Raw genomic sequence first — 12,368 nt, forward strand, 5'->3', positions numbered from 1 at the left:
AATCCAACACAGGTAAATAAGGTATAAAAAGTTTATTTCTTCAACCAAAACAATATATCCACGGTTTTAATAAGGAAAACACTAAAATAATCACCCCGTAAAGACATTATAATAATAAAAAAAAAAAAATTATCATGAACGTGCCAACATTTCCGAGGGGGACTTTAAAATAAATGTGAGGTTTTTTTTTTCCCCTCCACCACAATACAGCAACATCACAGGTCACACACAGTCTTCTCTCAAAGGACACTTCAGACTCATCTGGATTGTTCAACTGCAAAGAGGGAAAAGGAAAGTTTTTACAGGGTGAGCTTATAAGATGTACTTTTATACAACCTATAAAATGGGATGTCACAGATCAGTGTTAGTACAGTAACGCTTATCCTTTGTGTCATTCCATGTGCTTTACAACCAGATGAAGACGGCCAGAGTTCAACCTACAATGGTTTGGTTAGTCATCGTGCAGATTGACATGGACGCCAATATCCTGATGTGTACATATAATGTTTTTAACTATGTAAAAGGCGTATCCGCAAGATGCGGAGACCACTGCAAGTTTAGTCAGGATGAACACACTTTCAGAAAGCTTGTGAGCAATGACAGAACTTACTGTAGGAGGAGATATCAATCTCCTCTGGTAGCTCTGCTACATTGACCTCGAACCGGTCTTGGACCTCGTTCAGGGTCTTGGCGTCGGACTCGTCTGACACAAAGGTGACAGCCAGGCCCTTGGTCCCAAACCTGCCAGCACGTGCCACCTGAGGTACAGATAAAGATATTAGGCTCACAACAGGCTCTGCTTGAAGTAACCAATTCTTTCTCTCTACAAGCTACAGATATAGAGATAACAAAATTAGATTATAGCTGGACTGACTCTGTGAAGGTATGTGTCAGAATCCTCTGGCATGTCGTAGTTGAAGACAATGTTGACTCGCTCAATGTCCATTCCTCGGCCAAACAGGTTGGTTGCAACCAGGATCCGCCGCTGGAAGTCTTTAAACTGCTGGTACCGGGATAACCTTGGGGAAGGGATGAGGAACAACAGGCACAAGAATAAGTAAAATAACATCCCAAAATCTAGGGAACTAAAAGAAACCTGGTCACAAATTCCTTGACAAATAGGACTTATACATACATAAGTTAAAATTTAAAGCAGGAACTATAGCCTCTAAAAATTTTTTTTAAAAAATACAAGTGCAGTAATGAGCTGTTTTACATGCCCAAGATATTGAAACTAGTAAAGCCACTGAAACGGGGAAAACTACTGTCAAAAAGACAAGAATAAAAGTGACATAAGCCAGGAGCACCTACCGCTCCTCCTGCGCCATGCCCCTGTGGATAGCGATGGCGGGGAAATTCTGCTCCACCAGCAGCTGGGACAGAGCCACACAGCGATGCACCGACTTAACAAAGATGACAACCTAGCGGGAGCCAAAACACAAAACTTGAGCTCAATCATTAGGAAAAGAACAAGGCAGCAAATGAAATACTTAAACTATAATATATACAGACATGACTAAATCTGATTTAGTATCAGTATTCAGCTATACCTGGTTAAACTCGAGCACATCAAGCAGGTCAAACAGCTTCCGGTTCTTCTCACTGTCCTTCAACTTGCAGTAGTACTGCTGTAAACCATGAAGTGTCAGCTTGGTCTCGTCATCCACAAACACTTCCATGGGCTACACAGCAAGAGAGGAGCCAAACATTAGTCTCTCTCACTAACAAACACACATCTCTATACCACCAAATGTAACAAGCACGAAAAAAGAAAACTTATTGCAGACACAAAAACAACATGTGAGGACCACAAAGTGAAAGAAAACAAAACAAAACAAAAAAATGTAACATATGAAGAAACACATTTGGTCAGAGCAGTCAGGCAATTTCCGCCAGAAGTTCCCCGTGGTTCATGTTTTCCGAGCTCTGCATGTGACAAGTCTACAGTTTCATACGGTCTTCACCATGTTTTGACAAATGAACTGTGCATGGCAGCTCACTGAACCTGTTCTCCTGGACTGCAGCAGAGCCAGGAGGACCGACTGTCCTGACCGAGCTAAATCTGCCAAGGAGGATCACTTTGCCCCTCAGATATGGCCACTTATGACACTGACAGCCACAAGTGGGCAAAGCCAAGAGGGACTTCACAACACTGGGCTACCTGAGCTATCTCACTTGTTGATTATACATGGCAAGAACAACAGGGAGAATCTTAATGACTGAAACTAGACAGGACACTGATAAAATAATAGCCATTATACATATTACTTAAAAGATATTAAGCTTTGTTAAGTGCTAAACAAGCCACAGTTTCAATGAATAAGGTAAGAAGCACAGTGGGTTTAATTTGACATATCAGTAAGATAATAACTTACATCCTGCATGAACTTGCGGCAGACAGGGCGGATCTCCTTGCTTAGCGTTGCACTGAACATCATAACCTGCTTCTCATGGGGCGTCAGCCTGAAGATTTCCTGAACGTCACACCTCATGTCTGTCAGGAAAATAAGATTACACATCGATTCTACTTTGTACACGAAAAATATTCTTTTCTTGCTCATCATCTCTTAACAAAAATAAACAAAATTGTAGATTGCTTATTCACTATAAGATCACAGGGAAATTATAACACCCACAACCCACACCTCACATCAAATGCTCATGGACAGCTATTTAACTTGCATTTCAGCAAATTAGGGAGCATGCTATGCATAATGCAGTGGGAAAAGATGGCATGACACTTCCACAAGTACGACATGAAATCCCAGAACAAAAGCTTGGCCTCCCTGCCTTACATAATGCCCCCCCCGTCCTCCACCAAAGCTACTCACCCAGCTGCTCCAGCATCTTATCGCACTCATCAAGCACAAAGTGTTTGATGTTCTTCAAACTGAGGCTCTTGTTGTGGATGAGGGCCAGGGTACGCCCCGGAGTTCCTACAACAATGTGAGGGCAGTTCTTCTTCAGGACTTCCTCGTCCTTCTTGATAGCCATGCCACCAAAGAACACAGACACCTTGACAGTGGGCATGTACTTGGAGAAGCGCTCGTACTCTTTGCTGATTTGGAAGGCCAACTCTCGCGTGTGGCACATCACAAGGACAGACACCTGGCATGTAGGGAATGAGGACATTAGTCTCATCAAGTGTTTCATCCACACATAGTGCAGCTTGGGCATTTGTAATATCGGCTAACGTATTTTACTGCTCCTTGATTTTCTACAGGACTTTTAACGCACATAATGATTTCAGGGCTATTTGAACATTTCAATGTAATTTCTACAATCATCAGGATGTACAGCTCATAAGACCCAATGATGATTTAAATTATAGTATCTGGAGGGACCAAATTCAATAGCACTTTGTTTTTGAAATGGATACATCAGGGACATCCTACTGCTGGGCATGCAATTATTAAAAACCGTTTTAACAATGAAAAAGAATATGAGCTGTGAGATCTGAAACCAAAAACCACAAAGACCAAACTTCAGTGGTTAATGCTGAAACTCAGGGCTGTATCATTTGTCATCAGCTCTGACATGACCAACTACTAAAGAAAGTGAGTAGCACCATTACACCAGATCACACTAAGCTGCTGGTTCTGTTGAACCAGGTAAATAGGCTTTCAATCACACAGCAGCTACCATTATCGGCTACTTATCTTCTAATCAAACTCAGAAGAAAAGCAATTGTAAACCTAAAAGTTCAGACTCAAAATGTTTATGTGGGAAGCTTTAATCTCCACTGTTTCAAAAACGCAAGTAGCTTTCATCAAATTTGAGCTGCCAAATACCAACTTTGAGCAGAGACACATCATATGCATTTTTAAACTCATTCATTGAAAGTGAAATGTTTCTATTCAATGTTGAGCGAATATTAAGCATGAGGCAACAGGTCTGAGTACTCAGCACAGAGCACCACCTAACCTTAGTACGTGTACAACACTGTAGAAGAAGCTTAATGACTCTTTAGCATGTAAGACGAGCAAAAACAACGACCAACTCACCTGACCATCCACAGGTTCTATCTGCTGCAGGGTGGCCAGTACAAACACTGCAGTCTTTCCCATACCAGACTTTGCCTGACACAGGATATCCATACCCAGAATAGCTTGGGGAATACACTCGTGTTGGACTGGGAAAAAAAACAAATGGCAATTATAAGCAGATGAATTTTTCAAAAACGCCTGTTGATTAAAATCAGGATATGTTAAAAACATAAGACACAGTAGTTTATATGGGGGCTTTGGACCTCCCAAAACTGCTGTTTACCTTCTGAGGGATGCTCAAAGCCACAGTCCACAATGGCACGGAGCAGCTCTGGTTTGAGGAGAAAGTCTCTGAAGCCAGAGCTGTGGATGGATACATAGGAGCCCTTCACCTCCTTCTTGTTTGCTGGGGTCCCACTCTCTGGGGCTCCCTGGGGCTCCTCATCTTCCTCATAGTCCAAAAGTTCATTATCAACGTCTGTCTCAGCCATCTGTATGGACAACATGCAAGTCTGTGTCTCACAACTTTACATAAACAGTGGGCTGTGCCAAAGTCTCCTTTAATGTGCAAACTGGTGGTCTAGTAATCATTAGATAAATACACACAATCTCACATGTTCTAATATCTGGTAACACCATGCTGCTGCTGCTGTTATTACTAAACCCAGAACTACTATAAATGTATAGTTAAACTAGGAATTGGCCGATATGAAACAGCTGGAAATAACAGGAACAAATGCCGATACGAAGCAAGTGCTGCAACGATCTGAAACCAAACCAGCTGTCTAAACAGTTTCCTGAATTAGCAGCAACGTTAGCAGGCCGCAGCCGCGCTTCACATGAGAAATGAATGAATGAAGCTAAAATCAACGTTGCAGTGTACGACCTTGAGCAGCCACCGTGATAAATGAGACCAGTGTAGCTCTTACAACCACGCCGACTCCAAATATCAGCCGACCTGTGTGACCGGCAGAGACGTCGCAGCCATTAACAATGAACTGCTCCTCCTTCACCTGCAGTCAAACCGGCTAGTTAGCAAGCTAGCAGCTAACACTTAAACGGGACTCTCCACTCACTAGTAGCACATTTAAAGCATATTACTAACTACTCTAGCGTCATACTGGTAGGTATGTGGTGGCGTTGTAGAGTGAACGAATGGAAATTCAAAGCACTCACTAGTACTTATAACTAGACAGCTAGAGGTAGTCAGCCAGCTCAAAACGACGCTAATTTCAACACGGCTAGCATGCTAGCTACCGAAGCTACTCTAAAAGCTCCAACTTGAGCTACTGCAACAAAGCTTTCAACCCATTTCTCTATTAGTAACAATCAAATGCATCTTCACGCTGACGAGTTTTGTGTGAAAAGTAGGAAGGCCACTATAATATTACCTTGCTGTGGTATCTTATGTCCCGGTGATGTCAATGTGCGTGATACTAGCGAGCCAGTGAGCGTTCACTGCACAGTGAGCACACATATATGGTGTGTTCAAGTACAATCTGGGAAAATCCTACGCCTATCGATGCGGTATGAACCAATGGCTGTAAAATGATCCTGTTGAGACGTGCTTGCTCGGTAACAGCACAGTGAAGCTTGCAATAAAATTATTAGGAGGCTGTTGTTTGATTATATATACCGCATCGTGCGGCATAGAGCTGAGACCCGTAATTTTGTCAAACTTAATTTTTTATGTGTTTGACAAATGACAAAATTTATGGTTAAGTAAATAATCTCAAGACCAACTGATGACAGGTCTTTCGGATTCACCGCCGCGAACAAAACTGTGTTCATAAATCTCAACGTTACGTTTATTTTACTGTCCAAATAATCAAGTCCAAGACCTGTGAGTCATAATTACGTTTTTTGTGAGAATTTGAAGGCATCGGTCGCCCGACGGCAGGACGTGTGCTCCGAGGCTGTGATTGGTCAGCACCATAGGGGGCAGGGGAAAGGGGTCAGAGCTGTATAATCAATTAAATATCAGTATATTATCGTGTCTGCTTTTTTTCCAAATATAGTGCTATTAATATTTCCTATGGTTTCATGACCTTGCGAGATATTAAATCAATCTACAAGTATCTGTTTGGGGTTCCCGAGGAGCTGCAGTAACCAATTTGTCCACTTGATGGCAATAAAGTAACGACATTTGTTTGGATGGCAGATGGCACTAAATATAGTTGAAGGATGCTCATGTTATGTGGGGCCTCAGCACAAAGGTTGAGAACATCCCTCAAGGCGTGCCTGTGGTCATTATAGGGTCTGTGACAAGATGCGCTCCAACCAAATGGATTAAATCTCAATTTACAATTCAAATTCAGCCCAATTCTGAATAAATAATACTGTTTGCCTGGAGTACAGATATTATTCTCTGTTGTGTGCAGTAAAGACAACTCGGGTGCACACACACTGGTTCTACAGCTGTATAACAACTCCTGAGCTCTATTTGGAAAAAAAGACACCACACGAAAAGTGAGATTCAACATCAATCTCTAGTCTGAGTTTTAAATAGATAGATAGATAGATAGATAGATAGATAGATAGATAGATAGATAGATAGATAGATAGATAGATAGATAGATAGATAGATCTATCAGTAGTACACTACCCCTTTGCTGAAAAGTACAAACAGTATTACAGATTATTCATCATTTTTTTCTCTGTTTCCCTTCAAATCTGATTCCTGATTCCCCAGATGACATACTAAATGTTTTTTCTCTTTTACAGCCTCCTGTTGCCATACTTCAACTTCAAAGCAGTTCCTGTTTTTCCACATTTAGGCTGTCTGCAGCATCTCCTGTTCATCTCCTGCAGTTCAATCATCCTCCTACACTGCTGTCATTGATGGCTCTTTTATTGATGAAGAAGTCCATCCAGACCAAAGATCCAAGGCCCTGAAGTTGTGTTAAAGCAGTGACAGTGGTGGAATATATCCACGTACATTTATCTAAGTACTGTACAATTTTCAGGTACACATACTCACATATTTCCATTTCATGTTACTTTATAGGCTGCTTCTACTCCTGTTGAACAGTGAGGGAAATATTATACTCTTTACTCTACTGCATTAATTTGGCAGCTATTGTTACTACGTAGTTAACAAATTAAGATTTACATACAAAACATCACCTTATAAAATTAACCCCAACTCTATAGCCTATACAATAGGTTTGTTAAAATGCTGCTTATACATTAATGAATCAGCAACAAAAGTATGATAATCTCTTGCACTTAATACACATTTACTTGTATCTAAGAGCATTTAGCTAATAATACTTTTCAATGCATTTTCGATGCAGGCATTTTTACAGTGTGCCATTGCTTTTTAAGTGAAGGAGCCCCTTCCCAGCCCCTGCACTGATTGGCGACTTACTGCCCATGTTTGGAAGTTTACACGGAATTTTGGTTTCTGGCAAAATCCACAACAATAGCAGTTAAGTTAAAATTGAGCATTTATTGTTTATTAGTTTTTGAGAAATAATGTTGGATAAAAGTAATGCTCAATTCACGTCTTTGAAGTCATTGTTAACGTGCAATCAATCACAGAACAGAAGATTAACTGGAACCATTAGTATATCACGTTTTAGCCACATAATATAATCGTTTATTTCAGTTTTGTCACACAAATAAACTCCTCAGTGAATCTTCTCAAGCCGACACGGCTGTAGGACACCTGCAAGTCCCGCCTTCCCGCAGAATAAAGCTCCACACTGATTGGCTCTCTTTGCTGTCCTTCCACCGGGATCCGGCGGTCTGAGCAGGCCATTGGTTCACGACCTGCCAATCACATTTCACTCTGCCAGCTGATTGGTGCGCCCCTCCTCGTGCTCGGCAGAAGGCACGGGACGCCAGCCATTCTGTGAGACTTACCAGCAATGATTGATGCTGCCGTTTATACACCACATCCCCGGTGAACCGTAGCCTACATAGCGCGGCTGTCATGGTTATTTCAGCGGATCTCTGCAGAAATATTTCCCTCCTCTGATTCACCGCACACACACACACACGAGCCTGCTCCGCGTGCTGAGGCTCGCGACCAGCTGTGCGACGCGGCCGCTGGCTCCCGGTCGGAGGAGGATGGCACTGCGCTGGACCTATTTGTCCTCGGTGGTCTATTAAGATTTTAATTAGCCGACAACATTTTGACATTTGTCTCGGACTGCTGCGGGAGCGACGACAGACGCACCGCGCTTATTATGGAAAGGGGGTCCAGGTAAGCATTTCGGCTGATATTTGTTTATTTCATGTGCTTGTTTTTAAGTGTTATCGCGAGGAGAGCCTATTGATGGGCCCAGGAGCTTATTAGTTTTTTTTATCAATTCAACATAGCAACACACACCGAGGCCCACACAGCAAAACACTGACGGTCCTGGATGATGAAACCCTGCCAACAGCGGCTCCATCCTCCGGCTCAATTTATCTCAGCGTAAAATTCCGCTGTACGACATGCCAGCGGAGACACGGCCCATTCATTAGCCCCTAAACCATATTTACTGCTAAGGCATAGCGTGCCGCTCCGTGCCACGTCCTGGTTGTCTCTCCTCCTCAGCGTCCCGTTCTCATTTTTAGTGTTACACAATCGTGTTGTCGTGGGAAGCCGGGACATTTGGTGCCGCAAAGAGGGGATGATGTGTCATTTTGGCCACAGATGTTGATCCAGCCGAGCCATGAGTCGACTGCAGAGCATGCAGGCCTGTTGTTGAGGCATCCCTCAAGCAGCTCTGGGTAGGGATAATGAGCTGTCATGTCCAAGGAGCCCAGTCAATAGGATTACAGGCTCTTCAAGTATGAGACCGCAAGACAAAGGATTGAGGGAGTCACAGTCCTCTTCATTGAAAAGGTGTTTTCTTCAATGGATGGTTGCTATGTTGTGTCCAGCTGTGTCCAGATGTTTGCTGACCTGTCCCTCTAAACACTGTACACCCTGAGCGTCTATACCTGCCTGTTCACTAGTCCACTTAGCTAGAAATATCATTTGCATCAACAGTCTTCGGTCTTGTTTTGGCCGCTAATCCAGCTATTTTCACTGTATCCATCTAATCAGAGGGTGATTTACTGGTAAATCCCTATTAAAATGTGCTTAAATAGGCTTGTAAGACAGAAAACCCAGCTCTGCCCTAAACACAGAGGCGCAGGGCTGAAAACCACTGAGTTAAATGACTTTCACATCTAGGCCAAGCACATATCGTTTTCACCTCCCAAATGGGATAAAAAGTTAGGCGCTGACATAATTTTGGGGGTATGATGTTGGAGCATTAAGGATACCGCTGACTAATCACAAAATTGAAGAGTTCCCTCGGGGACTTATCTTTCTCTTCAGAAGGGGGGGAAATGTTCAATGAATTAATTATCTTACTCTTTGATTGAACTTATGGCTAAAATGCCCCGTAACTGAGGACATGTACCAGTGAGTAATGTGTCCGTCACAGAGATACAGTGAGATTACTCTCGTTCTTATCTGTGAAATCCAATCACCATACAAAAGGCCTCTCACACATTTCACATTCAAGGAAACAGGTATCTGATTCTCACATCCTGGTGACCTTGTTTTTAGGTGCCTCAAAAACTTCTTTATCTGATCCTACTATGGCACACACACACACACACACACACGCACACACACACACACACAAAAGACTGCACACATCTGTGATACACAAGCACACCCCGGCCCATCCCAGATAACCTTTTTCCTGTGCAGCCACACTGCTGCTGCCACATTTATTCATCAGTGTGAGAGAGTGGTAAGCTAATAGGCTCTGGACAGTGTCGTCAGGATAAACAGTCTCTGAGCTGTGTGTGTGTGTGTGTGTGTGTGTGTGTGTGTGCATGGATTTGAATCTGTGCATACTTCTGTGTGTGTGTGAACAGGAGGAGGGATATCATCTCGCAGCCTCTTGCCTGCTGCTGTCCAGGTTTATTATTGTCTGCGACTGCGTTTGATTGTAGAGCGGGACAAACAGGAGCCACATGCCCAGCTCATAACATCGATGGACTGATTGATTAGCCTTTCATAAATAGTGTAAATAAGGGTCGGGTACGTCTTTTTCCTGAGCTAACATCCACTCCGCTGGTGGCTAAATCCAACAATACAACCTGAGATGAATAATCAAAGAGCAGCGCTGTGACTTTTTAATAAACTCACATGAATCACTGCAGTAGATAATCACCAGCTATTAGTTATGCTCAATGTCTGTTTGTATGCAATGCTGTTTTCCAGCTTCATGGCAGCGTTGCTTGATCACATAAGTATCTCACAAAGAAAACACTCATCGTTTCTGTTCCTGTGCTCAACAGAAGTGAAACGTTTCCCCAAAGCATAAATCTAAGCTTGATTAATTGATGAGGATAATGTAGATGTGATGTCGACTGGCAGTTTTACTTGGGTACAGTCTAGGAAAGATGCCAAAACCATGAAAAAATTAAAGGGATACAACTACAATTTGCAGTATTTTCCGTATGGTTTACTATGATGATCATTTTCTTTCTTTTTTAGCTCATAAAATGACCCAGTGTCCAAGGTGACTTGTTTTGTGTGGCCAACAGTCCGAAACCCAAAGAACATACCTTTTTTTTTTTTCTTATTTTCACATTTCTTGCTTGTCAGTGTTTACTAAGTGGCAAAAAGTAAAGTTTTTACTCTCTAGAAAGGTTGATTTTTACAAGGAAATGTTGATCGTGCATGTGCTTGCCTGGCTGGCTGACCTGCTGGCTGACTGTTTTGGTGGCAGCCTGGCCTGCGTGCTCGGCTCTGCACTTCCATCTCGTTTGCTGACACATGGAAACAGTGAGCAGCTTGATGACCTGGCTGCTGCGGTTCAGGCTCACTACAACTGCAGCTCTCCTCTCTCCACTCTATTGTTCTTGTAGGCTGCAGATTTGTAACTGGATCTGTGAAACCCTGCAGGTTTTACACTGACTGATTCGTGATCTCATTTTCACTGCTGCATGATGTATTTATACCAACATGCAAATTATCTTCAAATAATGAGACAGAAATATGCATAAGGTTATTAGATATGCAGTAGAGGAGCTCTCATTTGAGCTCTATTCTGAATATTTCCCCCTTTTCTATTCACTCACCTGTTTCAATAGTGAAGTACTCACATCCTGAACTTCAACAAAAGTACCAGTACAACAGTGTAAAAACAATCAAATACAAGTAAAATCCCTGCATTCACTTAAGTAAAATCTCATCAGCAAAATGTAGTAAAACTGGATAATTTTATCTCTTTGAGCCTCAAACTTTAAACAATCTCTTTTTGGTGGAACTGCTAACGGCTTACAGACATCTGAGACGTGACAAGGAGCCCCAGACACAGCTAGACACTGATTTGTTTAAAGGGATCACCGCCAAAAAGGTTGGGAACCTCTACTTAAAATTTTAATAATGCTTTGTATTGGGGTGCTTTTGTATTGGGACTAAAGCTGCCAGATGAATGTAGTGGAGTAAAAAGTGTAACATTTCCTCTGAAAAACACTGTACATCTGTTTGACGGGCATGTCATCAGCTAAGTCAAGGTATCATTACTGTTTAAAAGGAACATGAGGGAATGATCTACTGAGAGGTGACTGTGTGGGAGTATGATTAACAACAGGGACGTGTCACTGACTGAGAGACTGAGGCATTCTGAAACCTGCGTCGTTACTCTCGGCTGTTGTTGATGATGCTTCGTTTGCACAATCAACCTGTAACGTGGTGAGTCCCGTCTGCTAATGAGTCATCAGTGTGCTTAGGCTAGGCTGTGGAGTAAACAATGTAGACATAAAGAAGCTTTTTTTGCAGCTCAAATTAGGTGTGAAATTATATCCTCGTATTTTGAGATGCAGAATGAATAAGGCATGTTTTAGAGTTGAACAATCTTTACTTGATTACACTAGAATTTTTATTAGTTTATTTTACTAGCAGGACAGTTTGAATAGTATTCTCATTTCCCCAGGAGGAGTTATGAAATACTAGAAAGTAATCTTGCAAAAAAAAATAAAAAATCAAAAGTCTCTTATTTTTAAGACCTTAATGGATTCCTAATGTTTGACTATTTCCTCCTCTCACAGCCATTTCTGAGGCAAACAACAGATGTTTGTAATCAGAACGGGTGATTAAACAGCAGCTACTGATCAGCGTTCGTGAAGGCACTGCTGGGACAGTATGAAATCGAAAAGATAACACAGTATAATGAAGGCAGCAGGAAGACTAATGTCAGTCATTGCTTCAGCATCACATTAAGCAGGGCTGCATGCCTGTGGTAGCACCCAGTTTAACAGTTATCCTCCATGGCACGCTCATGTAATCCAGTTTTGAGATTAGTGCGTGATTAGTGGATGTAGCAATCTGGTTGCTTTTTTAAAAATTCTAAAATGTTAAATAATCCGAGCAGTGTTGGT

The 12,368-nt window shown here is 42.2% G+C and overlaps 1 protein-coding gene across 1 annotated transcript; it reads right to left on the bottom strand.

The window, feature by feature from the left end:
• Nucleotides 1-17: 17 nt before the first annotated feature.
• LOC139225590 (ATP-dependent RNA helicase DDX39A-like) lies at nt 18-5,463 on the bottom strand. Its single transcript, XM_070856372.1, has 10 exons — nt 5,378-5,463; nt 4,270-4,477; nt 4,005-4,132; nt 2,832-3,108; nt 2,376-2,494; nt 1,551-1,682; nt 1,312-1,421; nt 875-1,019; nt 611-758; nt 18-274 (listed from the first exon to the last, which is right to left on the bottom strand). The coding sequence occupies exons 2-10, from the start codon at nt 4,475-4,477 to the stop codon at nt 258-260; spliced, it is 1,284 nt and encodes a 427-aa protein (XP_070712473.1). The 5' UTR covers nt 5,378-5,463; the 3' UTR covers nt 18-257.
• Nucleotides 5,464-12,368: the final 6,905 nt, after the last annotated feature.

The sequence above is a fragment of the Pempheris klunzingeri genome, chromosome 3 (assembly GCF_042242105.1).
Source record: "Pempheris klunzingeri isolate RE-2024b chromosome 3, fPemKlu1.hap1, whole genome shotgun sequence".
NCBI classification, from domain to species: Eukaryota; Metazoa; Chordata; class Actinopteri; order Acropomatiformes; family Pempheridae; genus Pempheris; species Pempheris klunzingeri.

What these genes read in the sequence shown, in the direction of transcription:
- LOC139225590 (XM_070856372.1), bottom strand. Translation starts at nt 4,477, where the DNA reads ATGGCTGAGACAGACGTTGATAATGAACTTTTGGACTATGAGGAAGAT. An exon ending in TAGAACCTGTGGATGGTCAG is followed by an intron (nt 3,109 to 4,004) that starts GTGAGTTGGTCG and finishes CCTACATGCCAG; the next exon opens with GTGTCTGTCCTTGTGATGTG. An exon ending in GGCATGGCGCAGGAGGAGCG is followed by an intron (nt 1,020 to 1,311) that starts GTAGGTGCTCCT and finishes CCCTTCCCCAAG; the next exon opens with GTTATCCCGGTACCAGCAGT.